At 43.8% G+C, this 27430-nt stretch overlaps 2 protein-coding genes across 4 annotated transcripts in view; both read left to right on the top strand.

Annotated features, from left to right (window-relative positions):
* The window catches only part of LOC137868924 (protein unc-13 homolog B-like), a 62996-nt gene extending 52780 nt beyond the window's left edge, over window positions 1-10216 (top strand). Inside the window, exons 26-40 of one of the 2 annotated variants that reach the window (XM_068705963.1) lie at window positions 875-1001; window positions 1186-1282; window positions 1980-2123; window positions 2689-2766; window positions 2987-3064; window positions 6958-7046; window positions 7142-7288; window positions 7527-7650; window positions 7753-7806; window positions 7917-7994; window positions 8529-8676; window positions 8878-8934; window positions 9138-9230; window positions 9334-9493; window positions 9931-10216. In XM_068705963.1, coding sequence (XP_068562064.1) covers window positions 875-1001; window positions 1186-1282; window positions 1980-2123; window positions 2689-2766; window positions 2987-3064; window positions 6958-7046; window positions 7142-7288; window positions 7527-7650; window positions 7753-7806; window positions 7917-7994; window positions 8529-8676; window positions 8878-8934; window positions 9138-9230; window positions 9334-9493; window positions 9931-10216 — 1760 coding nt within the window. The remainder of the gene's footprint in view (window positions 1-874; window positions 1002-1185; window positions 1283-1979; window positions 2124-2688; window positions 2767-2986; window positions 3065-6957; window positions 7047-7141; window positions 7289-7526; window positions 7651-7752; window positions 7807-7916; window positions 7995-8528; window positions 8677-8877; window positions 8935-9137; window positions 9231-9333; window positions 9494-9930) is intronic. The other variant, XM_068705964.1, reaches the window with a different exon arrangement.
* A 4094-nt stretch (window positions 10217-14310) lies between these two features.
* Window positions 14311-27430, top strand: atp8b5b (ATPase phospholipid transporting 8B5b). Of its 2 annotated transcripts, none has more exons than XM_068705974.1 (28): window positions 14311-14704; window positions 15574-15732; window positions 15893-15951; window positions 16028-16141; window positions 16403-16501; window positions 16612-16673; window positions 16828-16900; window positions 17025-17095; window positions 17200-17282; window positions 17820-17978; window positions 18577-18665; window positions 18751-18944; window positions 19069-19277; window positions 19372-19415; window positions 19517-19682; window positions 19985-20173; window positions 20459-20574; window positions 20673-20837; window positions 21143-21254; window positions 21458-21563; window positions 22922-23072; window positions 23170-23353; window positions 23476-23699; window positions 24348-24431; window positions 24587-24832; window positions 25065-25203; window positions 25385-25515; window positions 26084-27430. In XM_068705974.1, exons 2-28 carry the CDS (start codon window positions 15678-15680, stop codon window positions 26378-26380), a joined length of 3621 nt encoding a protein of 1206 aa, XP_068562075.1. In that variant the 5' UTR covers window positions 14311-14704; window positions 15574-15677; the 3' UTR covers window positions 26381-27430. The 2 variants fall into 2 exon arrangements, with proteins under 2 accessions (XP_068562075.1, XP_068562076.1); XM_068705975.1 differs by having other exon boundaries at window positions 15649-15732.

Here is a 27430-nt window from a genome sequence, read left to right on the forward strand (position 1 = left end):
CACATACTAAAACAAACAACTATCAATTGTTGAAGTTGAAGCTTAGTGTTAAAGTAGACTGTTCGTGGTAGGGAAGAGGATTTGCTTTGTTTTGTGTGCACAGCAGCATTGAGAGAGAGACGGACCAAGGACAGAAGTGTAGACGTGATACACGTCAATTTTGAGGCCAAAATTGCCTTGTTGATTGCCGCTGTTGAATGCATACAAGAGGAACAGGGTGTTGGTACAATCAAACAACATTTTTTACAACTGAACACCAAATCAGCAGCCAGGAACGACGTGACCTGTTCTCGATAGCAGAGCCCGGGACCAAGACATTTCAGAGTCCATCAAGGGCACGAGACCAAAACAAGTGGAAGGCTTCTCAAAACGGACTCGACTACTAGAGCCCTGTTAATGTTTATGCAAAATTTTTCAAATGACTGCGAGTGCATCTTTAGCTCATGTGAGCAGAGCTGAAGTTACATCACTAACAGCAGGTTAACTTATGTAGCAAGAGAAGATTTGCTTCTAAAAACATAGCCTTGTATTAGCTTCGGCAACTTTGGAATTCATTCTCTTTGCTGCCAGTACAGACATTTTATTTCAATGCATATACAGACATGGGAGTATTGTTCTAAGACACTTTAAAGAATGTGAACCTATCTTATAGTCTCGCAATTTAGCCTTGCACGACTATTAAGTCGGGAGGCCTGTGAGAAACACATGAAAGAAAGCGTGGTCTAAATCCTGATGCGGAGATCTCCTGACTTTTAGTCCACAGTTATGGCACAAATACCCTCGATGTTTCCCATGATGCAACTCAATGCTGTGACTCTCTCCCACTCTCTGGCACAACCTCATCACAGGCTCTTGTGTCTTTTTGTATCTGCAGAGCACGAGAAGCAAAGACTGTGTAAGAGCACCGACTACATGAACCTGCACTTCAAAGTCAAGTGGCTCAACAATGAATATGTCAAGGAGCTGCCCAACTTTAAGGGCATCGTTCCCGACTACCCATCGTAAGTGCTTTTGACTTATCCGCTCATAGGTGCGGGGAGAAATTACATTCATTGTCCCAAAACTCCTTTGTGATTATCAAATTGATTGTTTGATCCCTAACCTAGGTAATAGTTAAGGATATCATACAATACAATAGAAATAAATTTAATGAATAACTCATGTTGTCGTTATTTTCCCTTGCAGATGGTTCCTTCAGTTTGTGCTACAGTGGTTGGAGGAGAATGAAGATGTATCCATGGAGTTTATGCATGGAGCCCTCGAGAGAGACAAAAAAGATGGAGTAAGAAAATTAAAATTGCCCCTTTTAAATGTTGTTACCTCTTCAAGAACTGTTGAAAGCATGGATGTTAAAACGCCAACAGACCCCGTAAACTGTGATTGAGAACCAGGATTGTTGTGGGTTGCACTGCAACACATCAGTCCGGGCTTTTAGGGTTCTAGATAAAATCATTGGAATATAAAAGGGTTCTCGGTAGAACCCCCTGGAGGGGTTCTAGATGAAACCTTTGGAAATTGAGGGTGGTTTTTGGTAGAGCCCCCTTTGAGAGTTCCATGAAGTGCCTCAAAAATTAAGTTGTTGGTAGAACCCCTCTGTGGGTTGTAGATGAATCCCTTGCAATATAAAAGGGTTCTCCGTAGAACCCTTCAGTGTGGGGTATTGTTAGCATCCTTAGAAGGTGGAAAGATTCTGGATAGAACCTCCAGAGACTGCTCTGGGTGGAACCATTTCACCAAAACTCTGTAGATCTTCTCACAAAGGGTCCTGGATGGAACCTTTCACAGATGGTTCCAGGTATAACCCTTTTATGTTGGGTTCTAGGTAGAACCCTCTGAAAGTGTTCCAGGTGGAACCTGTCCAAAAGGTTCTAGGGTTCTCCTATGGGTCAAGCCTGAAGAACCCCATATGGTTGCAGTAAGGATGTTTATTTCTCAGAGTGTCAGTGCTGTTAATCGTTTGTTTCTTTCCCTCGTCTCAGTTCCAGCAGACGTCGGAGCATGCTCTGTTCTCCTGCTCTGTGGTGGACATCTTCACCCAGCTCAACCAGAGCTTTGAGATCATCAAGAAACTGGAATGTCCCGACCCCAATGTCATGGCTCAGTACAGTCGCCGCTTCTCCAAGGTACACCACTGCACTGGATGGTGACACTTTAAAAGCTGCTCCCAAGTACAACACACAGGATTTGACTCTGAAATCCACACAGAGCTCTTAGGTGGAGCTACGTGACACGTGTTGTGAATTTGGGTCTTAAACTTCCATAATTGATAATTAATTGACTGCCAATGCTCACAAAGCAGCTTCTCACTATGTCTAATATTATAAACAGTATAAAGATATGAGGTGAATTACAAAACAGCATTGTCTGGCCTCTGGAGGGACATTCACTTTTTTTTTTCTAAAGGGAATTTGATATTTCCTCATTAAAAAGGAATGTTGAGTTGGCCATAATACTCCCCTCCTGGGGGACGGAGGGACAGCACAGTTTTGTGCTTTGGGATTTGCTTTCCTGCATGTCAAAGAAGAGACTACAGGACATTTGGGGATGTTTGTAATATAGTAGTTGGGAGAGATTCTATAGTCCCCACTGGGAAAGGTTTTATGATAAATAAGTAATTGGATTTTAAATTGTCTCAAATAAAATTTAGTTTGATGCTGTTTTAATGCATTTCTTCCTCTTCACCTACAGACTATTGCCAAAGTTCTTCTGCAGTACAGTGCCATACTGACCAAGAGTTTTCCTACTTATATCGACAAGGAGAAGATTGTAAGTTGTCAACACTGTTACCATCAATTTGTGATTTACATACTAACATTTTAAAGTCACTGCAAATTATGCCAGTGTTTCCAAAGTTACGTAAATAAAAAACTGAATATTTTTTACACAGCACTGATTGCAATCACCTGTAGGTACTGCAGAGTTCCTGCTACATGTGTGTAACATCTCTGTGTATTCTTTGTCTGTCTCCTCCCGTGTCCTCTGGCAGCCATGTGTCCTGTTGAACAATGTGCAGCAGTTAAGGATCCAGCTGGAGAAGATGTTTGAGTCGATGGGAGCCAAACAGGTAAGACAACGGGCGTGGATGGATGATGTGCTATGTCGTCAGTCATGGATGGATGACAGTAACAGTATGAAATCATGAATCCCTTAATGGCTCAACAAAAACATAAATAAACTGCCTAATCAACTCAACATTACTGAAGCATGAGAAGTGTGTCTTCTAGAGGCGGTTGCTGGTACAACAGTTGTATTTGTGTCTCTGGTGTGTCAGATTGCAACAGAAGAAGCGCTGGTATGTACAGTAGTGGTAGTTGAGATAATGTGAAGTAGATTCGTAGTAGCAGAAGTTGTTTAAAAGCTCTGGGTTCTAGATGAAACTTTTGGAATATAAAAGGGATCTCGGTAGAACCCCCTGGGTGGGATCTATTCAAAAGGGTTCTCTGTAGAACTCCTTAGGTCGGATCTCGATGAATCCCTTGGAATTGTTTATTATTAAGATTTAATATTTAGTATGTAGTGCTCTGTCCTGTTTATTGTAGCTGTAGTGTTTATTATTTAGATTTTTTTTTTTTTTAGTATGTAGTGCTCTATCCTGTTTATTGTAGCTGTAGTGTTTATTATTTAGATTTTTTTTTTTTTAGTATGTAGTGCTTGGTCGGTTGGATACTGTAGCTAAAGTCTCAAGCAGTGCATTCACTTTACAATTAAAGCAAAATGAAGTGGTGGAAGAGGAAGACCAGGAGGAGGAGGAGGAGGCGGGAGAGATGGAGGAGGAGGTAGGTTTCCATCATGGTCCGAACAGGGTGGATATTTGTTCATATTAAAGCACATCTTTTGATGTTCAATCAGTTTAATGGTGCGCTGCTGTATTGATTATCTTCCTCTTGCTCTGGCTTTGACAGCAGGTCGTAACTGAGGATGAGGAAGCGAAGGCTCTGGTTGGTACTGTGTGTGGTAGCAGATTAGCTTCACTGATAGTAGACTAGTATTTAGTATACATAGATGGTAGACTGTAGTGACACAATGGTAGGAAGTTGGAACAGTTACTGTACTGCTGATGTCCCAGGCCTCACTCCCTGGGTGGATCATTTATCTGAATTATTTTTTGTTTCCCTCTTTACTCAGTTTCTCTCTAATTTAGTAATGTGGGTTAGCAAACTGAATTACCATGACGTCAGTAATCCATCAAACCGGATGATTTTCTTTTTTGGATGACGCCTATGGGAAAAATCCATCTACAAATTTGGTTTCAGCTGGAGCTAAGGCTAGCTGAGGCAGCGCAGAGTATCTACGCTCCCAGGGTCCTGTGTGACACACCAGGGGGACGTTTCAATGTTGTTATGTTTTCGTCTTATGTTTTCTCACTAGGTCAAATGTTGAACTAATGTTGAAATCACACGCTTAGCTTACTGATGTTGTAAATTTGCGGGGAAAGGCAGTTGTCTTGACTTTTTGACATTGATATCTCCGCAGTGGCTGAACGTTTTTTTACCATTCGACCCGTGAAGATAACCCTTATTAATCTCTTCCAAAGTTAGTCCATATCAAGAGACACACATGCCCTGGGAGCCTATGATTGATCCCCTTTCACTCTCTTGTTGTAGCTAGTTAAGTGTCTCGGTAGGTTTTAACTCAAGTCTCACCAAATATGTAGTTCCTGCGTTTTGCCCTTGCAGGGTCTCATAAACTTAAATGTATTATTTCTGGCAGAGTAAAGTTACAATCATGTTTTTTTCCTCTCTTTTCTAGCACAACAATAGAATGCTAGCATGGCAGGCAAGTTCACCGTACATGCAAACATGTTTCGTGAAGCATGTTTACATGTACTCAAATGTCCGTCTCTCCGAATGAAATATTATCACTCGTGTAATATTTTGTTTCTGGAAAGAGAGGCGTTGAAGTCACCTCGAAAGAGCAAACTTTGTCATATATAGTTGTGGTTTTTTGCGGCAGCGAGACTAAATTATGTTGTGTTGTCTTTTCGCCGCCACGCCTAGTTTGAGGAGAGTGAGGAGGAGGAGGAGGAGGAGGAAGATGTAGGGGAAGATGTGGAGAAAACAGAGGTTGAGGTTTGTTGCAGTCATCCTCAGGAGTCCCAAGTCCTTCTCGTGTGCCCTGTTGTTCCCACTCACAGCAGCATCTCAGTGACACTTACTGTGGTTGTCATGGTTTATCTTAACACGTCATCCGTGGTGATTTTCTCCTCCACTTTTTTTTTCCATGGCGTTTTCCTTCCTCAAAACCGGTCACTCATTTTCCCTGGAAAAAAAAAGGTTATTTCTGAACTTTTTGTTGCTCATTTTCTATAATTTGTGTTCCCTTTCTTTGTTTCTTTGCAATAGACCGACAAGGAGAAGGTGGGTGTTACAAAAATACAACAAGTGATTTAGAATTACAACAGAATATTCTTTTGACAGTTAATCTTTTATTTTTCCTTTTCTTTAATTCAAACTCAAAACATTCCCACCACATAAAGATGGATGAACCAGTGGCAAAGGTAGGTCGCACGCATACCGAGCGTCTGCCGCCACAGCACTTAGTGTGACGGCCGTGGACCCTATGTAGTTCTTAATGTGAAAGTTAATCTCCAAATGGGAAATGAGTTAATTGAGGATGTCCTGTGTTGCCCTCCACCCCGGCCATTCTGTCATTCAAAGACAGGAAGTAGAGTTTAGGTGCACACACACACACAAATATACTCTCGGGGACAAACAAAACGCATCCAGCACATTACAAACAATCCATTTGTAGCGGCCTTTCCTCCCCTGAAGCCTTCCCTTTGTGCTGAAGCAGAAACCTCTCAGTCTCTCCTCACTAATAGGTGAGGCTGCCCCCCCCCCACGATCCTGACAGGCCATAAATCAAAAAGGCTATTGGATCTTTCGCTTAATGAGCCGCAGCATGGCTCCATCCGTACGGCTTCGCTCTCCTGCAGGCTGTGCTTGTTTAGATGAAGCCACAGTATACCTTGGGTCAGGTGTTCTGGAGGTGGTTCACTTTTTCACACTTGTCCCCTCGCCCTGTGCTTGTGAGACAAAAACGCACGTCTCCTGTGGTATTAAACTTTTATTTATTTATTTTTTTTTTTGCTCCCTTCAAAAGTTGGAGACTGCTGATAAAAAGGTGGGTTTGCTCAGATGTATGTGTTGAATTTTAATCATTTGTTTTCTAACTCTTTCAAACTACAATCATGGTGTTTTTGCTCAGTAGTTTCAAATGGATCACCAGGAAATACAATTATGTTCACTATTAAAGGATCATTCTTGCCATTTTGCAATTTGGACCTTTTTTTTTTTTTTTTTTGGACCACGATGAAATTCATTTTTGCCAGGAGCATAGATTTGTTTTGATTTGTTAAATGTGATAAATAAAACATTCAGAGTGCTTCTGTTGCCTCTCACCATGGTAACAGCTGAGCTTGTAAGACGCACATCTCCTGCACTATTAAACTTATTTTTATTTTTGTTGTGCTCCCTGAAAAAGTTGGAGTCTGCTGGTAAAAAGGTGGGTCTGCTGGGATGTATGTGTTGTATTTTGTATTCTTAAGAACTACACTCACGGGGGTGATGGGCATGTCTCTGCCACAGGAGATTACAGTACAACCTGCCTCTCTCATCCCTTTGGTATCCTGTGGTTTGATGGTTATTGTAGTAAAAAAATTGTAAAAAACAATTCTCGCTGCCATTTGTAGCCTCTAGCTTTTGCGTTGAAGCGCTGCTTTCTAGTTAATTTGGGGTCAAATATGAAATGAAAGCCTTTTGTGAATTGCTGTTAATGATTTGTATTTCTTCTGAGAGCTGGAATATAATATGATATTTATGATATTATACTTATTTTCCCTGCATTTTCAAGTTTTTCCAGTTGACATATTGAGAACTTTTTGTCTTTAGATGCAATAAATGGTGCTCAATCAAATTCTAACAATTGGCCTGCTTGGATTCTGTCGTCTCTCTGCAGATGGACCCCGAGGCCAGTGACTTACTGAACGACCTGCAGGTGAAGCTGAACAACGTGCTGGATGAGCTCAGCAGCACGTTCGGGAACAGGTAGCCTAATCCCGACCGCCACGCATTTTCGTTAAATCGGTAAACGCACGCGCCTTGGTTCGGACTGATCGGTTTCTTTCTCTTTTTTTTTGTAGTTTCCAGACCCGCATCAACGACTGCATGCGACAGATGGCGTCGCTGCTGTACCAGATCAAAGGGCCGCTCAACGCCAACAACAAGAACCAGGTGGATGCCGACTCTGACAACATGCTGCGGCCGCTCATGGATTTCCTGGATGGGAAGTGAGTGGATCAAGATTTTTCCGACTGGTGTTCTCTTGACGATGATGTTCTGGATGTTCTCTATTCATTCATGTCCTTCTTTCTCCTTCTGTGTCCTAAAATCTCTGTCCTGCGCAAATCAATTCGGTGAAAATCATAAATTAGAAGTTTTTAACAACTTTCAACAATACTAGCCCCAGTTAGGGTTAACACACCTCAGCACTTGTCCCATCAACTTGTGTGCGTTTGTCCCCCGCAGGCTCACACTGTTCGCCACCGCGTGTGAGAAGACCGTGTTGAAGCGCGTGCTCAAGGAGCTGTGGAGGATCGTGATGAGCAGCCTGGAGAAGACCATCGTCCTGCCACAGGGCAACGATACCTTTGTAAGCTCAGCGACGTTTGTCTCTAATTTGGCTTTTAGTAGCAGAAAAAAAAGAAACGAATGAAGAGCAGCAACTCAGTTTCCTGTCTATTTATTTCCCCAGGGAGCACAGATTCTCTCGGCTGCGAAAGAACTGGGCCAGCTCTCCAAACTCAAGGTATCACAATGTCTTCGTACGTTTGACGCCGTGTTATATTCCCCCGGTGTTATACAAAGATCACTCATCTATGGTTGTGCCATCTCTTTGCTCGTCATTCGGATGTGCAGGATCACATGGCAGGGGAGCCTAAAAGCCTGTCTCCCAGGCAGTGTGCTGTCATGGACGTGGCACTGGACACTATCAAGGTCAGTTTATACCGCGGGCTTTGGTTTCATCAGGTTGCCGGGTAGACGGGTCAAATGAGCCTCATCAACTATTCATCCATTAATCAGGTACCCTGAGCGGTCATGCAGGCAGCTCGTGACCATAAGTTGTCTGATTTAACAGGCCAGGGGGGGGAGTGTGTGGAGGTTAAAGTGGATGAAATGAGGGAGAAGAGAGCCAGGTCATTTTGGACAAATGTTAAATTGGTTCTGTTGTTTTTGCTACTTTAGTTTCAAATGGATCAGCAGGAAATACAGTGATTATTCTGGCCATTTTGCAATTTCTACCTTATTTTGAAAGTTTCAGCTGCCTTGATTAAATAAAATTTTGCCAGGAGCAAAAAAGACAAGCTAACAGTGCTAACAGTGCTAACAGTGCAAACTACGGTAAAAGTGCCAACAATGTTTACCTGGGGGAGAACCGGAGGGGGGGGAGCTAGGTTCCCGCGTAAAGCAAACCTCCAGTTGTTCCTCCAGATGTTTGTACAGCCGACTCACCCTCTGTCTCCTCCGTAGCAATACTTCCATGCGGGAGGCAACGGGCTGAAGAAGGCGTTCCTGGAGAAGAGCCCCGAGCTGTCGTCGCTACGCCACGCCCTGTCCCTCTACACCCAGACCACGGACACACTCATCCAGACCTTTGTGACCACCCAGCATGCACAAGGTAGTTCAGACCCCTACCTATTGACCCATCTATAAGGGTAGAGGAAGCATGCATTCCCCACAGTAGACCAGCAGAGGGCAGTATGTGTGCACGATAAACAGAGGCTGCATAGTTGGTTTGCACATGTGTTTGGATTGCTGGACATTTCTTTGACGTGTCATTGCTGTCTTTCCTTCATCTCCCGTGCTGCGTCTGTGTCAGTGCACAATGGGAAGGGCATAAGGTTAACCCCCAGTGAAAAAGTACAGCCCAGCAAGGGTAGGTTTGTTTCTATTGGAATCCCCCCCCCCCCTCTCTTTGCACAGTTTCAGTTTTGTCCCTCTCTGCAGCCGAGGATGGTGAGGTCAACCCAACCCCTCCCCCTTTATCCCCCTTCTCATCCTGAATCAAAGTGTATTTTGCTGCCTGCAGCGGCTCACATGGAAGCTCACTGATTGTGTCTGGGTGTGCGTTTGATCCAGGTTCAGGCGTGGACAAGCCGATAGGAGAGGTGTTCGTCCAGATCGAGCTGCACACTCACCCTGGGAACGGAGAGCGGAAAGTGAGCGTCAAAGGTCTGTTTGAGTTTTCTTAACCCGATGCTAAATATGTGTCTTTTTATTTTACTCACTCGCTTTCTGATTTGCGTTCTAACGCGTTTTTTTTGCTCACATTCAGTCATGGGAGCCAACGACTTAAAGTGGCAGACGTCCGGCATGTTCCGGCCCTTCGTGGAGGTCACCATGATCGGGCCTCACCTCAGCGACAAGAAACGCAAATTCCAGACCAAGTCCAAGAACAACAGCTGGTCTCCCAAGTACAACGAGACCTTCCACTTGTAAGTGCTTCGGTTTTGTTCGTCCATGAATGTCGAAAAAAACAACCACAGAAATCTTTGCAATCTTTCATTTCTGTGTTTTTTAGACTAGAAAACCCCAATGTGCACGAAGTGTATCTGCCGCTTCTAAATTTAAATCAAATTAATTTAAATAAATCTATATTACAGTGCATGGCCTAAGTGCACAATTAAAATATTATATGTCTAAATAAGTCAATTTGAAACTGGCAGAAATGGCCAAATATTGGTTTCCGTTCATGGCCTAAGGGCCGTCTTAAAATGTTATGATGCTAATGTAAATCTAAGATGTAAGTCCAATATTATGTAACAAACCGAACAGGCAGAAATATAGGGGTTTTTTTTGCTGCCGTGTTGAGCAACTGGGTTGCTCAAACCTCTGCGTTCTCTCTCTCTCTCTCTCTCTCCCCCCACCACAGCGCCCTGGGTAACCAGGACGGCTTCGAGTGCTACGAGCTGCAGGTCTGCGTCAAGGACTACTGCTTCGGCCGCGCGGACCGAGTGGTCGGCCTGGCCGTGGTGCAGCTGAAGGACATCGGGGGGAGGGGCAACTGCGCGTGCTGGTGCCCGCTGGGCCAGCGCATCCACATGGACGACACGGGCCTCACGGCCATGCGCATCCTCTCGCAGCGCTCCAACGACGACGTGGCCAAGGAGTTCGTCAGGCTGAAATCAGAGACTCGCTCGGCCGAGGAGGGCAGATGAGGGGGAGCTGGAAGGGGGGGGGGGGGGTAAAGACAGGAGGGACGGGAGGTCTCCTGGTTTCACAACAAGAGAGGAGGCTCTCATGTGACGGCCTTTTTTGTCGCCGTAGATTGTCCATGTCGACTCTTTTCTTAGACATTTCGTGTGTCTGCTGCTGACTGTTTTGGCGGCGCAGACACACTAATAATCTTCACTCTCTGGGTATTTTTGGACAAACACTCACTTCCCGTTATCCCCGAAAACATGTTATTTACCGAGCTACTCACCAGCTGTTTCTACCAGGCAGTGACTCTTACTCTTGTCAACCTCTAACCTCTAGAGTCTCACTCCCCCCCATCCACTGGAGCGGTGCAGCACCTGCACCCCACAGCCTCGAGGGAACGCGGGACGCCGGGCCAAACAAAGTTCCCACACCTCCCAATTGTTGTTGTGCAATAACCAACCCCCTCAAACCCTGGCCGTGGGTCTTTATGCCTTACACTCTGCAAACTGTGAATGTGTGAAGTACAAACAAAAGTGAACGCCCTGTTCTGTAGTTTCCTCTGCGACGCCGTGCTATCGTGTCTTTAGGGTGATGAATGAATGCTGGTGGAAAGGAGACAGTCCCACCTTTTACTGTCTGTCCATTATTGAACAGAAGCTGATGAAATATTGTACTGCTTTCATGAGTCATGTCTCAAGAGAAGGTACTTAAACTTATAACCCGTTAGTTTAAATGATTCAGTTAAATGTGTGCCTTGCCATGTTAAGTTCCCATTCCACAGTGATGTGATCAGTATGTAGTCTAGTCTGCGGCGACGTGATTTCAAGCGAAACCTCGTGAAAAGCGACACCACCAGTGTTGACCCAGTATGTGAGAGGTGAACCCTGTTTCGTCCAAACTATGAGCTCCGTTAGCATCGGGATCAACGCGAACCAAGACGGTGTGCGGCCGCTTTTATTTATTTATTTTTATACGTATTTATTTTCGTCGGGCGGTCAGTCTGACTCAAGCCGCTGCCGTCACTGCAGTCAGATTCGCATTAAAAAGTGTCCAGTCAGCGTCTGTTGGCGGCGACTCATGTCCTTGACCGACGATAGCGATAGCTGTATTTTACAATAGTTTATAGTGAAGAAATATATGTTAAACTTTCAGGTAACAACGTTTTCTTCCAAAAAAAGGAAAGGATATCTGAACATTTGAGTGTAGATTTACTTCTGGTTTACATTCCTGCTCTGTCTATGAGTGGCCTTACTTACATGGACAAAACAAACAAAGGGTGTTTCTTACATTTTTTATTTCCTTGTATCTCTGCAATGAGGACCCGGACAGTTTTTTTTTTTTTTTGCCCATAATGATGTCAAATACGTTTTCCAAGTGATGTTCCTTATAATTTTTTCTACTTTTTATCTTTGACGATATTGCAAAGCGTCATAACTGTTACCGAGGCCGGTTCTTTGCAGTGTTGTATATTTAGTGTTCTGATTGTAAACGCTTCCTGTGAATCCTCTGTCCTGATATACAGTGAGACGTGTGCCAGTGAAGCTGCTCCTAACTGATGGAAGAATATTAAAGTGTTACTTTTAATGAAGGATGGATATTGCTGTTGTGCGTGTGCGTGTGCGTGTGTGTGTGTGTGTGTGTGTGTGTGTGTGTGTGTGTATGTGTGTGTGTGTGTGGAACCTTTTCTCCTCTTTGTTACAGGAAGTGATCCGTTGTGAATACAGACGTCTCATAGCCATTCTTTGATAAACACGTTCCTTGTGCCAAGCTACAAATGTTCACTTTTTATTGTGTTCTTTATGTCTATATTTTCTAAATGTGTTAACTCTTGCACTGCCACTAAATCACTGCAATAGTTAACAAGAACAGTATATCGGTCACTGTAACTGCGTCCGTGTGTTTTCTTTGTAAATGTTGTCGTCACCATGTTGAGCTTTCTCGTTAATGGATTTTGTATAAAGTATTTGAGAAGTATAAATGTTTTTTCCTGTTTGTTTTTTCCCCCAGTACAATACGACATTGACTGCTGATTGTTTATGGAGCCAATAGTTTTGATCATTTGAAAAAACAAATTGAAACTGAAATTTTGGCCTTGAACTCTGAAAAATACAACAATATATTCAAACTAAGAATACATGAAGGAAACGTTTTTTGGAGTTAAACATGATTTAATATATATTTAATTTGTTTTTCAATTTGTTTATTTTTCATTTTTCACTTATTTTTTACTCGTATATATTTTTATATTTGAGGTCTTATATTTTATAGTTTCAGATCTTTTTTTACAGTTTCAGATCTTTTTTTACAGTTTCAGATCTTTTTATTTTTTCTAGTCTCAGATCTTTTTTTATAGTTTCAGATCTTTTTTTACAGTTCAGATCTTTTTCTTTTTTTTATTTTCAGATTGTATGTTTTCAGTTTCAGACTCATGGCCATGATCTGGCATGGGGGGGGGGCGTGGGATCAACTGAGAGGGGCGTGTAATCATGAGTGACTGCATAACAAAGATGGCCGAGGACCTTCCTCAACCACGTTGCCTTCAGGAAATGTAGTTTTTCGGTCTCATCGGTGTTTTAATTATTTTCCACTTAAAGTTGCAGTGAGCGATTCTCATCCAGCTCGGTCCGCTAGCTGTTGGTAAAAATAAAAACAAACAAAATGGGTCGGGCCGAGCCACGCGACACACTCCCAGCCAATCAGCAGCAGGCGCACAGGACGGGGATGAAAATAGTGAATCTATTTCATTATTTTATTACATCTTATTTATTAAACCAACTTGAGATTTATTGCCTGGCCTTCACAGATTGCTGTATAAATCAAATCAAATAAAAGTGGTAGGAAGAAAGCATGCATTTTGTACTTACACTTTATGTGTCATTTAAAGAATTTCAACAGATAAATAAAAACCAGACATTTTATAATTAAAATAAAAAATAAGTGGTTAGACTTTTACTTAAATAGCAATTAACAATTTAACGTGTAGGATAAAATGATTTGGTAGAGGTATACAACCGCATGTACAAGCTGAGCTAACAAGGTAGTGCCTTATCTCAATGACACAACTAGCCTTATAACCCTCACTACATGAACTGGCTTACTCGCTCACAAACTCACTCTGGTATCCGGCAACCGAGTCCAAGTTGAAGTCCTCTTTAATTTTTCCACTGCCAAGCAACACAAAAGCCATCGCCATTCAGTTGTAGCAGAAATAAAAGCAAAAATCTAAAAAATGGTGCTATACTGTAGGCGAACTGACCGTTTAAAATCAAATCAAACGACATCAGGGGAGAGTTTCTAGTACGAGCGAGTGACGTTTTTAGCTTTTTTTACTGCACGCAGTAAACGAGCACTGACTATAAAGGTAGAAAGTTCAGCCGTTATCAAACTGAAGACTAAATTGTCAATTGGCGAAATATATTTCACTTCTTAAGTCTGTTTTCTTTAAAGAGACGCACTTAGATTTACTTTTTCATTGTTCATTGCATGCTTTAATCAGCATAAACTCAAATCATGTAGAGCTATTGCACCAGACACTTCCTAAGTCTAATGAGGAAATGACCGCATGATTTCTGTTATTGGCAACAACTACAAATGTTCTGAAACGCAATATGTTCTTTGATTCTCATCACACTGAGTATCTGTTGAGTTCCATCTTCTCGAAAAAAACATCATCAGGTCCGTTTTACAACATCCATGCAGACAGGTTCATGTGTGTGTTGTACGTGGTACACACACACACACACACACACACACACACAATAACTAATTCAGCAAGCTCTTCGTGTTGAGGTCCCCTGGACATCACACAGCCCTCCCTTTGTCTTCTAGTCCAGGTATTAAATTCCTTTTCTGTCAGCCATGAAGTCACAATATTTGACATTTCAGTAAATCATTTTAAAAAAAAAAAATCTTCACCTTCAAGTAACAGATGCCTGTGAGAAAGAACAAGTCCTGGGTCCCATCACAGGGTGCGTGCCACCTGACCGCCGTAACGACGGCCCCTGATTGGCCGGGTGGCCCGTGCACCTGTGCTGTTGCTTTTTTTTTTTTTTACAGCCCCCCCCTTTCCACTCCTGCGCCGCCTCTGCATCCAGGTCCAAAGATCGCTGCACTGTTTGCTTTAGCCCTGAGCTGTTAGGCGTCAGGGGTCGGGCAGCTCTTCCTGCTTCAACCTGAAACCGAACCACTGTTAGCCGCCCCTCTATCGCCACTACGCCACTTCAGCTGCCGTCCATCCTGCGTGTCTTTCATCCCCGCAGGAGGGCCCCCAGTCAAGCCCTGTTCTCCGGAGGTGCCTGGGCATCCAGACAGAGCCCAAGGAGGGGGGGGGGGGGGGCTTGGATTTACTTCACCTGAGGCAGAAGCAGAGGGAGGATTGAAGTTTGCCTCTATTGTCTTCCTTTGAGGCCCTCTGTTCCTGTGTCTATGTGTGTGTGTGTGTGTGTGTGTGTGTGTGTGTGTGTGTGCAGGACTGTGCACAGGAAGTCACTTTTTATTTGTTTGAGGTATGTGGCTGCTTTTTCATTTGTTTTGCAGACATTGGAGAAATGGTGGATGTACAGCAGTTTAGGGGGAAAAAAGAGGCTCACATTTCAATCCCTTTTGTAATGTGAGACACATTTTAAATCAAAGTCTGAGCCTCTTTGTTTTCGATTTCATTAGTTATGCGAGTGTGAGACACCTGCCCGACCAATCCCCTTTGGTTTGGAGCAGGCTTTACACAGCAGCACAGTGACAAAATATGTCCCATCTACCTGAAAGACAATTTAATATCTCCTTTTACATGGATGACACACAACTCTATTTGTCTTATGTTGAAAAAGAATACAGGGAAATAAGCTGCTATATATTCAGGACGAGGATCGTCCACCGATTACTTCTTCATTTTCTATTGTTTTCGATTTCACTGTAGACATTTTGCATTCTTCCGGTTCCGTTTTTGTACTTATCCGCAGGTAAAACAAAAAACACAAAAACACCAAGCAAAAACTATCGATTTTCTGCTGCGTATTCAAAGAGCATTGTGAGCAAGTCAAACGTTCACGGTCACATGGCTATCTTGATCTTTGTGGTTGTGGATTATCTGCCGTAGACTTCCCTCTGGTACAAAGGGTTGAAAAGGGAGTGCCTCCATGCATTTACAGCTCTGCAGTGCAGATAAAAAGAATGTCGCCCGATATCGCCTCATGCAGGTCTTTGTTTTCTCGCCTGGACGCCTTCAAGCATTTATAGAAACATACCTTAAATTATTATCATTTTTTTCATGGCTTTAAGAGCAATTTAGGATCTGATCTGTAATCATACGCAAACAAGACCCTCAATAAACAAACTGGTTCCCCCTTTCAGTCACTGAATCTCTCTTTTTTTGGTCCAGTTACGTAGAAACGTCTCTAGGCCTTGCTGGCCATCCGTCCCTCTCTGATCAGTGAACGTGATGCTCTTTCTCCAGGCGTGAGATGTGGAGACGCTGAGCTAAAGATGGGGTCGCTGACGTCCTACTTTGGCCCGCCGTGCGGGAAAGAGGAAAAGAGAGGTGAGATCTGGAGCTCACAACTTGCACATTGAATGCTCTTTGAAAGGTTCTTCTGGTAACACACAGCGGATAAATGACACACTGCATGTTGTCTTTAACAATTGAAGAGACCCATTTGTCCCATCGCCAAACTCATCCGTCTGTTTGTTTGTTGTCACAGAGGAGGAGAGACACTTTCGAGCGAATGACAGACCTTTCAACCTGTCTTACCGCTATGCCGTAAGTATGGACGTGAGACGGATAAACGGTCGTCTGCTTTTGCCACCTCTCATCTGTCACTTCCCTCTTTCTTCAGGACAACGCCATCAAGACCTCCAAATACAACCTTTTCACCTTCCTGCCGCTCAACCTCTTTGAGCAGTTCCGGAGGCTCGCCAACGCCTACTTCTTCTTCCTCATGGTCCTCCAGGTACTGTGTCTTTGTTTCGGGTCAACGTGGACTGTACATCACAAATGTAGGGCAGCGGGGGGATCGTGGGTGTGTATGCTAACTGATAGCGGCGCAGTAGACGGATGTCTTTGCGAATGTTGTCGGGGTAGGACTTTGACCTTTGACCTAACGGTAATTTAGCGCTCAGAATATTTGATGCTCGTGTAAAAAGAGGATGACATAATGCAGACGCATGGCGTTAAAGCGTTGTAAAATGTGTGCGTTCGGTTCCGTTGACAGCTCATCCCGCAAGTCTCCTCTCTGTCCTGGTTCACCACGGCCGTCCCTCTGTTCTTGGTGCTGTCCATAACGGCGGTCAAAGACGCCAGCGATGACATAGTAAGAGGGAATCCATCTTCTGGGAATTCATTGAAAACGCTAAAACATTGAGACAGAAAGTAGTTCAAACGTGAGAATTTAATCACAAATGTTTTCACTGTTTTGAGTAGAACCGGCACAAAAGCGACAAGCAGGTGAATAACCGCATGGTGGACGTCCTCATCGATGGAGAGTGAGTCGTCAAATTCCACGCTACATGCTTCTAATAAATGCTAAAATTACAAATATACAGCTTTTTGAGCTTCAAAGGGTCATGTATATATATATATATATTTTTTTTTTTCCTGTAGTGTTGTGATCTCATGGTGTTTTCATTTTTCTGGCAGACTGAGAAATGAAAAATGGATGAATGTTCAGGTTGGAGACATAATCAAGCTGGAGAACAACCAGTTTGTCACAGTGAGTGTGGAGACGCCACAATAAAGATTATTTTACAGCACTTACACTTTGATGATTTCAGTGATAACAACTAGTTCCATCAAGTGATAATAAAGTTTATCTGTGATCTACTTTCGTTTTTAAGGCCGACCTCATGTTGCTGTCCAGCAGTGAGCCTCTCAACCTGGTCTACGTGGAAACTGCTGAGCTGGACGGGTAAGTGTGTGTGTGGCTGACATGCCGATGATGTCTCACACTGGTCTTGGATTCCCCCCCCCCCCCCCCCCCTCCTGCTCACGTGCTCTCGGTGTCTCCCCCAGTGAAACCAATCTGAAGGTGAAACAGGCCCTGACTGTAACCGGAGACATGGGGGACAGCACCGACTCACTGGCCGGCTTCAAGGGTGAAGAACCAGCACTTGTACCTGATATTTGGTCAAAATATTGGGGATTTCTCTGTATTCATTTTCATTCAAATTCATAATTTTTGTGTTAGAGCTGTGGTTAAAAAAAATGTAGGTACAAACAATGGAAATTACACAATGAAGTGTAGAACTAAATAAAAACTTTTCCTCATGAATACATCACACTTGTGAACTGTTAACTTAGCTGTGTTGCTGATGTTTCTCTCTCTCTCTCTCTCTCTCCCCCCCTCTCTCTCTCTTTCTCTCTCTCTCTGTCTCTCTCTTTCTCTCTCTCTCTCTCCGTCTCTCTCTTTCTCTCTCTCTCTCTCTCCATCCCCCTCCCTCTCTCTCTGTGTCTCTCTATGTCTCTCTCTCCCGCTCCCTCTCTCTCTTTCTCTCTCTCTGTCTCTCTCTATCTCTCCCTCCCCCTCCCTCTCTCCCTCTCTCTCTCTCTCTCTCTCTCTCTCTCTCTCTCTCTCTCTCTCTGTCTCTCTCTATCTATCTCTCCCCCCCCCCCCCCCTCTCTCTCTCTCTCAGGTGAGGTGCGGTGTGAGCCTCCCAACAACCGTCTCGATAAGTTCAAAGGAACCCTCTCCCTGAACGGACAGACGTACTCTCTGGACAACGACAAGGTGCTGCTCAGAGGATGCACCCTGAGGAACACCGAGTGGTGCTTCGGTCTGGTCATCTTCGGAGGTAAATAGTTGCTCCAACCGGAAATATATAATGCAAACAACAGAATGTGTTCCCCAAAATGAAAACCTGCACGGGGAAACGGATAAACTTGGGGCGCACCACTCACATCTGCAGGGGCCCAACAGAGGGCGCTCGCGCCACACAGAACTGGTCTGTTCTGTGTAGCGCGAGCGTTCCAATAACAAAGTCATAAATTGACATGGCAGTAGAATACGGTATTGAATACGAATTAATGAAATTTGCAAAGATAATGTCAAGTATTGGTAAGTAGATTAGTATTGGTAAGTTAAGTTAACTACTGAAACCAACAGACTGTTCAAGTGAGTGAGTGAAAACATATTGAGTCTAAATGAATCCAGGGGAACAAACTCAATCAAACTCTATCTCTATGCACTTGTTGGGGAGTCACTGAGTAAATGACAAAGTATATAGTTTGTTACATTGTAACATTATAGGCCTACATGTGAGAATGTGAATAAAACATGTACTCAAAAGAGTAAATCACTATACTATAAGTCGAAACTTCATTTCGTATTAATGATTGTTCAAGATTTTCCCTTCAGCGTATGGATATTAACAAGTGATGGAATCTCTCCAGGTCCCGACACCAAGCTGATGCAGAACAGTGGAAAGACGACATTCAAACGGACGAGCATTGATCACCTGATGAATGTCCTGGTGTTGTGTGTGAGTTTCATGTCCGTGCCCACTGCCACACTAATGCATTCATTTTTTTTTATATTGAGGTGTGTGATATCTTGACTCTTATCAGATCTTCGGCTTCCTGGCATCTATGTGCACCGTTCTGGCCATCAGCAATGCAATCTGGGAGGTGAGGGAGGGCTCAGTGTTCACAATCTTCCTCCCTCGCGAGCAAGGGGTTAACGCCGCCCTCTCCTCCTTCCTCTCCTTCTGGTCCTACGTCATCGTCCTCAACACGGTGGTGCCTATCTCTCTCTACGTCAGGTGCGTTCCGGCGAAGAACGGCAGCGAAATCGAGGAAAAAAAAGGTGACGAAAGTGATCGTGGCGTAAGTTCGAGAGTCCTAGTCTCACACTGTTTGTTTCCCCCCCATGTGTGCCGATGTCAGTGTGGAGATCATCCGTCTGGGGAACAGCTTCTTCATCGACTGGGACAGGAAGATGTATTACCCCAAGAACGACACCCCGGCCCAGGCGAGGACCACCACGCTCAACGAGGAGCTGGGCCAGATCAAATACATCTTCAGCGACAAGACCGGCACCCTGACGCAGAACATCATGACTTTCAACAAGTGCACCATCAATGGGAAAGCTTACGGTGAGCTGCTCTGCTTACAGACAAAGTGTAGTAGCGTGGACGCTCCAGCATGGGCTGAATGATTCATTTGGGAGTTTTTGTCTCTGTTATTCAGGAGAGCTGTTTGACTTTTCTGGACAAAGGGTAGAAATAACAGAGGTGAGAGAAGAATACTGACACACCGTTGTATGCTTTTGTGAATTCCGTGTCTATTAAGTACCATTCCAACTCTTTTGTCTCTGCTTCTTTTACCCCCGCAGAAGAGTGAGAGAGTGAACTTCTCCTGGAACCAGCTGGCCGATCCAAAGTTCTTCTTTCACGACCACAGCCTGGTGGAGACGGTGAGAGAGGGAAACCCGGAGGCTCAGGCCTTCTTCCGCCTGCTGGCTCTGTGCCACACCGTCATGCCCGAGGAAAAGAAAGAGGGTGAGCGTCCTCCACTGGAGCGGCTTTGCTGCTACATGGATGCAGAGGTTTAAACCCAGAAGAATCACAGCGTGTATGTTCTGTCTCTGGGGATGAAATCTTAGTGGAGCTCAGCCCTGAATTATACAGATTCCATCTCTTTCTTTTTTTACTCTCACATCTTTTTCCTCCTCATATTAACCATTTTGAATGGTAGTGTTAAAAAAGACCCAGTGACTGACAGCAATGTAACCCACTACACACATTTTCACATCTGAACGTTCTCTCTTCCCTCCCTCTCTCTTGTCTTTATCTCCTGTCAGGCGAGCTCTACTACCAGGCTCAGTCTCCTGACGAGGGCGCTCTGGTGACCGCGGCGAGGAACTTTGGTTTCGTGTTCCGCTCGCGCACGCCAGAGACCATCACGGCGGTGGAGATGGGCCAACAGGTGGTCTACGAACTCCTGGCCGTTCTCGACTTCAATAACGTACGCAAGAGAATGTCGGTCATAGGTGAGAGACGGCAGTGGTTTAAACTACGTTTTTCATGTTCCCAAAATATGATGTTTGAGTCTCTATACATTTCTTAAGAGAGATCTTGTTGAGATGTTTTTTAAGCCGTCATACAAAATAATTTGCTGCCTTCATTGGTGCATTCAAGGACGATCCGACAACTGAGAGTTACGTGTCTTTTACTCTTTAGTAGAAGGCACATCATTTGCATGGATTTATTTTAATCCACGTCAACCTGTCATGAAAGTCTTTGTGTCGCCTCACCACTTCCATCATGTGTTCCAGTGCGCAGCCCCGAAGGCAAGTTGACTCTTTACTGCAAAGGAGCCGACACCATCATCTATGAAAGACTGCACCCGTCCTGCAACAAGCTGATGGAGGTGACCACCGGACACCTCAACGTGAGTGATGCCGTCGGGTTTTTTTTTTGCACCGTGTTTGCCGATATTAAACTTAAAAAGTTTTTATATCAAATTTTGGATTTGTGCAACTGAAACAGGAGTATGCAGGGGATGGCCTTCGCACGCTGGTCCTGGCCTACAAGGACTTGGATGAGAGCTACATGGATGAGTGGAAACTGCGCCACCACGAGGCCAGCACTGCGATGGAAGACCGAGAGGAGAGACTGGATCAGCTTTACGAAGAGATAGAGAAAGACCTGCAGGTTAGTTCGCCTGCTGAATGCTGTGACACGTCGCTGCATAGTTTGATTGACTCAGCGATAAGTTTATATACAGATATACAGTAACCAACACCAAGTAATTATGAAAACCTGCCTCAGACCAACAAAAATAGCTCATATGCAGATTTAACGGCAAACTAAACCGGCATTGCTTTATTTAAATGATTGTATTTATTCATGTTTTAATTCTGCCAGAGAAAGAACATGAGCATTGGAAATATTGTTGCTTTATACACACAGAATGAATCGTTTTTTGACACGTCCACCCTGTACTCTGTGTTTTTTAGCTGTTGGGAGCGACGGCTGTGGAGGACAAGCTGCAGGACGGTGTTCCACAGACCATAGAGCAGCTGGCTAAAGCTGACATCAAGATCTGGGTGTTAACTGGTGATAAACAGGGTTAGTGTCACACATTTCATGTTCCCGTTCCAATCACACATTTCAAGACGGGTAAAGTAATACAGTAATGTGATGTATTCTCTCACTGTTGATCTAATCATGTGTCAGGAACCCAAACCACAAACACACTGTTTCATGTGTAACAGAGTGAATGTCTGATGTCTGATTTGCATCACAGTAACTGTGAGTGTGGTTTGACACAGAGACGGCGGAGAACATCGGCTATTCCTGCAACATGCTGAGAGAGGAGATGAAGGAGATTTTTGTTGTTGCAGCAAACACGGCTGAAGAAGTCAGAGAGGAGCTGCGGTGAGAAATAACAAATAGAAATGTTTTATTTAGTGGGTCATTTTACAACATCAACATATGTAAAGAACTAGGACAAACATTTTTAAGGACTAATAATTTATTCGACACAATTTGACATGCATTTGATGCTTTTTTATTTTAGTGCTGCTCTAAAGGACAGTGCCCCGTCCCCCTTAGTTACTGTTCAAATATGCAGTTTACAATGATAACTGTATTTGAAACAATGGCTCCTTGATTTCACACAGTATTAAAGAAAACCGGGCTCCTCGACCGAGGATTAATCGGCCAACTGACAACTGCTGCTGGCATATTTTAGTTGTACGCTAACGCTTAAATTCTGCGAGTTGGCTGGAAGCCTCGTCGTAGTTTAACGTTAACCATCACGGTGGGAAATAAAGTTTCCAGCCAATATCCAGTCAAATATGCGATCATCATTTATGCTTTTCTAGTCGCCGCTCTCTGATAATGTTACATTGTAAACAACTAATCTGTGTTTATATATCCAGTTGTTTGAAGGAGATGTTTTCACAACATAAATAGATATTAGAGATGAATTATGACTTGTTTGCAATACCTCTAAGCAGCTAATAATACATCTTTAAAACTACTACGACAAGATTTGTTTTAATCATAAAAATACAATATTTTATTTCCTATAATACAATATTTGAATTGTGTGTTTTTATGAAGAAAATGACTATAACAAAGTACTGACAGAGTGGTTGAAATGAATTTTGGGACGGTGGCTAAAACCATAAATAGTCTGCGGCCTTGTAGACCAGCTGCTATAATCAAACAACAAAGGGTTCTGCATCTAGCAATAATCAATGATCGGTAATTAGTATCGGCAACAAAAAAACATGATCGGGGATCTCTAAAAGTTATATTCGCTCCCTTTCTTTTGTGCTGATCCGATCTGTGATCCGATCCGTGATACGATCTGAACCGTGAGTTTTATGATCTGTTGCAGCAATATTTCCAAGTGAATCGTGTTCAAATGAAAACCCTGTAAGAGTCTTAAATATGCACACGATGCCTGCGTGCATGATATGATGCTCAAAGACCGAGGCTGAAGCTCCGTGTCACAGGCACAATGTCAGCATCCTCATCAGCTGATGATCCACGTAGAAGACGCTGAAATAAACACAGGGCATTGGTTGATGCCCTGTGCACGGTCGAGCTAGTTAGCTAATTTTATAGCACAGAATTATTTGTGTGAATGTCAATTGAAATGTTATTTGATTCAGCATAACCCTTGGATGGTTTGGTTGCTTACTACAGAAAAACATACTGAGTAGAAAGGCTTAATAAAACACTCCAAACTCTTGATACCCCCCCCCATGCCCTCCTGGTTTCAGGAATGCTAGGAGGAGAATGTGTCCAGAAGCAGCGGAGGAGCCATCTGTGATCAAGGCTCGAGCCGGACTGTTCTGGCTTCAAAAGACGGAGAGAGTGGAGGACGAGAAGGTGGACGGAGATTATGGCCTGATTATAAATGGGCACAGTCTGGTAAGATTTTTTTTTAAGTGGGGTTGTGTTTGGGGGGGGTGTCTTGACTCATGACCTCATCGCGGTCCTCTAATCCTGTCTTCCCTTTGGTCCGCAGGCCGTTGCACTGGATAAGGACCTGCAGCTGGACCTGCTGAGGACAGCGTGCATGTGTCAGACAGTGATCTGCTGCAGGGTCACCCCTCTGCAGAAGGCTCAGGTGGTTCAGCTGGTCAAGAAATACAAGCAGGCCGTCACTCTGGCCATTGGCGACGGGGCCAACGACGTCAGCATGATCAAGGGTGAGCCCATTCATCTCAGGGCACCATTACCAGAACCACCGGAACCAGATGGATTTGCAGTAAAAGCAAACACTCGGTCAATAGTTAGAACTCTGTTTGTCTGTTTTCTGTCCGGCCTCCAGCTGCTCATATCGGTGTGGGTATCAGCGGTCAGGAGGGCATGCAGGCGGTTCTCTCCAGCGACTACTCCTTCGCTCAGTTCCGTTACCTTCAGCGCCTCCTGCTGGTGCACGGCCGCTGGTCCTACCTGCGCATGTGCAAGTTCCTGCAATATTTCTTTTACAAGAACTTCACCTTCACCTTCGTGCATTTCTGGTACGCCTTCTTCTGCGGATTCTCTGCTCAGGTGAGGGACACGTTGCATCATTTTAATGGGTTACATACAGAGTGAATAAAATGTGTGATCAAGTGAGGCACACGAGTCACTCTATGCATATTGATATATGTAAATATATTTCATATGTAATACTATGCCAAATTAAATAAATCTGATGCTTTAATAGGACAAAAATTGCATTGTGAATGAATATAAGTTTAGAAAATAATAATATATTCAGGTGACTTCCAGAATAAACCACGCCCACTTCCTGTCCTCTTTCTGAACACAGAGACAGATCCTTTTTTTGGTTTAACAGATATAGATGAGCTCCACCCTCTCATGTCACTTCTGATTGCAAAAAAACAAGATGGCGAGACTTCAAACGGCAGTCCTCAAACCAATAGGAGTATATAGAACATATTCATATAAAGTCTATGGGAACAACTGAACAGATATGCTCTATAAGCTCAAATGAAATTGGAGAGACCTGTATGGACACTTCCACATCAGCAAAACAATAATTTAACAGCGCAACACAAATAGTTTGCTTAAATTGCAATGATTGCAATGTACCTTTTTTCATAAAATGTTCCACTAGAGGCGTATACATAAATAGATAGAATGTTATTAATGCTGTATTTACATGTTTAACGTCGTCTCTGTTCTTGTTCACAGACCGTGTATGATGAGTGGTTCATCACATTGTACAACCTGGTTTACACAGCACTTCCTGTCCTCGGCATGAGCATCTTTGACCAGGTATGCACTAAGGGATACATTATCATTCAGTTAGTTTCGAATAGTTTCGAATCTCAAATGTGCCTCATGTTCTTCTGATTAATATCATATGATGTCTCAGTACTTCACACCCCACCTGTATCCTCTTCTCTCTCTCCTCTCCTCTGTGTCTGCAGGACGTGAATGACCGCTGGAGCTTCCAGTACCCTCAGCTCTACACTCCGGGCCAGCTCAACCTGTACTTCAGTAAGAAGGCCTTCGTGTACTGCATGATGCACAGCTGCTACAGCTCCCTCATCCTCTTCTTCATCCCGTGGGCCGCCATGCACGACACGGTCCGAGACGACGGCAAAGACATCGCCGACTACCAGTCCTTTGCTCAGCTGGCGCAGACCTGTCTGCTGATCGTGATGAACGTGCAGGTGAGGAAGCAGCACAGCACGCTGAGGTGGCACCATTTCTGTATCGATGACCGGACGAGCCACGAATGACATTCTCATGTGCTCATTTTAGTGTGTTTGTTCAAATTGCCATTTTTGCTTGCACCAAAGTGACATGTACTGTAGTGGATTTTATTCATAGCACCCACCCTTTATGAATGAATGAATATGTGCGGCTGAATTTAAAATAGTAAGTGCTTTTGCATTGTTGCAGCTGTGTCTGGACACCTCTTACTGGACGGCAGTGAACCAGTTCTTTGTGTGGGGCAGCCTGGCCGCTTACTTCGCCATCACATTAACCATGTACAGCAACGGCATGTTCCTCATCTTCACCTCCTCCTTCCCCTTCATCGGTGAGTACATTCAGCTCATTCGTAGAGGCGCACACATCTTCAAATCGCAAAAAAAAAATACTTTGTGCATTTAATCTATAAAAAAAACAAAAAGTCACCTACAAGCCATATATTATTATAGGGTCGTATGGTAATAAACGCTCTTACTGTGTGATTGTTGCTGCTGGTCTGATGATTCCAGGCACAGCAAGAAACTCTCTGAACCAGCCCAACGTCTGGCTCACCGTCTTCCTGACGTCCCTCCTCTGCATTCTGCCCGTGGTGGCTTTCCGCTTCATCCTCATTCAGCTTCGGCCCACCGCCAACGACAAGGTGAGACGACACGTGACACAGGAATCTGTTCCACCTCGATGCATAAAGCTCTCTGAGTGATAGAATATGACACATGCCAATAATAAGGTCATTTAAACTCCCTCATTATCCCTCATGTTACAGTTTGGCCTTCTGATATATTGACTACAGGGATAGGATTAAAAAAGATGGATGACCATCATGGATAAGAAGAATACCCACAGAATACCCCCAAATCTGGAATCTGTTTGAATATTATAGACATTGTAATTATAAGCTTTCCATCTGCTTGCTTTCTTTTTTAAAGAGGACATTCGGTCTTACTTTGTTTTAATACATAAAATCAACTATTACTGAAGGGAGTCATTCAGCTGCCATCACTTGTATATTATAGATATTTAGATATAGACTAGAGCCATATAATAACTTACAGGTCACATGATGGTATAAGAATATACAAGCCAGGAGTAAGTGTGTATGTGTATACTATCAAGCATGATAATTAATAGCAATAAACCGTTCTGAATGAGCAAATGTGCCCATATTAAGAAGTCTGCATTAAAGACTGGTCCCTCTGTCCCTCCTCTAGGTGAGACATAAGGTGCGGAAGGAGGCGCTGCCAGCGCCGGCGCCTCGCCGCCCCCCCACCAGGCGCATCAGCACCCGTCGCTCCGGCTACGCCTTCTCCCACGCGCAGGGCTATGGCGACCTGGTGACGTCTCGGAGGTTCCTGCTGAAGTTGCCCCTGAGGAGCCGCCCGGCGCTGTTCACGCAGACGGACTCCCCGCTGGCTCAGAACCAGCCGCAGCACTACCGCACCATCGCAGAGGAGGCGGAGGACTCCCAGAGCCCCCCCCAGACCGGAGGGGCGGCCGCAGCGCAGTGAGCGGGAACCTGCTCGAACATTTACACTTAAAACTGAGTCTGACTTCAACTCAAGTTTTATTCTAATCTAATGGATGACTATCACTGTGAAGATGTTGAACAGCACAAACAACCTTAAAGGACCACACGGGCGCTTTTGTGTGTTTCAGAAACACTCATACAGTATATTACACTGCAGTCTGCATCACTGCTGACCATTTTCCAAAGCGTACCACAAGGTTTTACATCAATTTTCTTCCTCCCAGATACATATTGGCTTCAATTTATTTTATTATAGCGACAATCAACAAATGTTGTTAAGCAGGGACGCACACTTGAATCTCTCAGATGCTGAAAGCCCTTATTAATTAATTGCAAAAAGGAGAAATTCCAGTTCATTTCAAATGAACTTTATTGGCATTACATTGCAAATCAGTCTTTCAGGATTATGCAACCTGTGAAAAATGTCTCTACTCATAGCCGCCAGAGGAGACTGATCATGTCAATTTCTCACCACCTATCTCAGAAATGAGGAGATGAAACTGCGATGAGATTAACTCTGTGTCATGAACACCAAATTGTTGTGATGTTATAGAAAGTTGAGTTGAAATGAAATGTAAATGAATGAATGTAAAAGGTTGCCACTGGCTGATCTGGAGAAACTGTATCACCACACTGCCTGCAACATGAAGTTGCATTTTGTACCTTTTTAATTGTTCTCTTTTTTTTTTTTTTTTTTCTTCAAGTGAATTCAATACTCAGGGTGTCATTGTTAGAAAGCATATTTCAGTTGAAATCCACGATGAACCTATTTTCACTCTGTTTACATAATTATATACATGAAGATTTTTTTTAAACGTTTTATTATTGCTCTGCTCTGTTTCTGTCGACTGTGAAGAGACTAATACTCTGCAGTAGTCTGTCTCCGTATCAGTAACATGAAGGCACTATTCAGCAGTTATTCATAAAATAACTTCTTCTTCTTTTGCCATCGTGTTGTTCGTTGTATTGTGTAACTCTTTCTACATGGGAGATCATCTGTGAATAAAAAACGTAACTTGATTGACCTCTA

Source organism: Cebidichthys violaceus, unplaced genomic scaffold, assembly GCF_023349555.1.
Source record: "Cebidichthys violaceus isolate CVI_PGR_0920_01 unplaced genomic scaffold, fCebVio1.0.p SCAF_12, whole genome shotgun sequence".
In the NCBI taxonomy this organism is placed as follows: Eukaryota; Metazoa; Chordata; class Actinopteri; order Perciformes; family Stichaeidae; genus Cebidichthys; species Cebidichthys violaceus.

Excerpts from the sequence above, each read along its gene's own strand:
- atp8b5b (XM_068705974.1), top strand. The coding sequence starts at position 15,678 with ATGGGGTCGCTGACGTCCTACTTTGGCCCGCCGTGCGGGAAAGAGGAA. Across the intron at positions 19,278-19,371 it reads CATCAATGGGAAAGCTTACG|GAGAGCTGTTTGACTTTTCT; the intron begins GTGAGCTGCTCT and ends TCTGTTATTCAG. Across the intron at positions 20,174-20,458 it reads CAAGAGAATGTCGGTCATAG|TGCGCAGCCCCGAAGGCAAG; the intron begins GTGAGAGACGGC and ends CATGTGTTCCAG.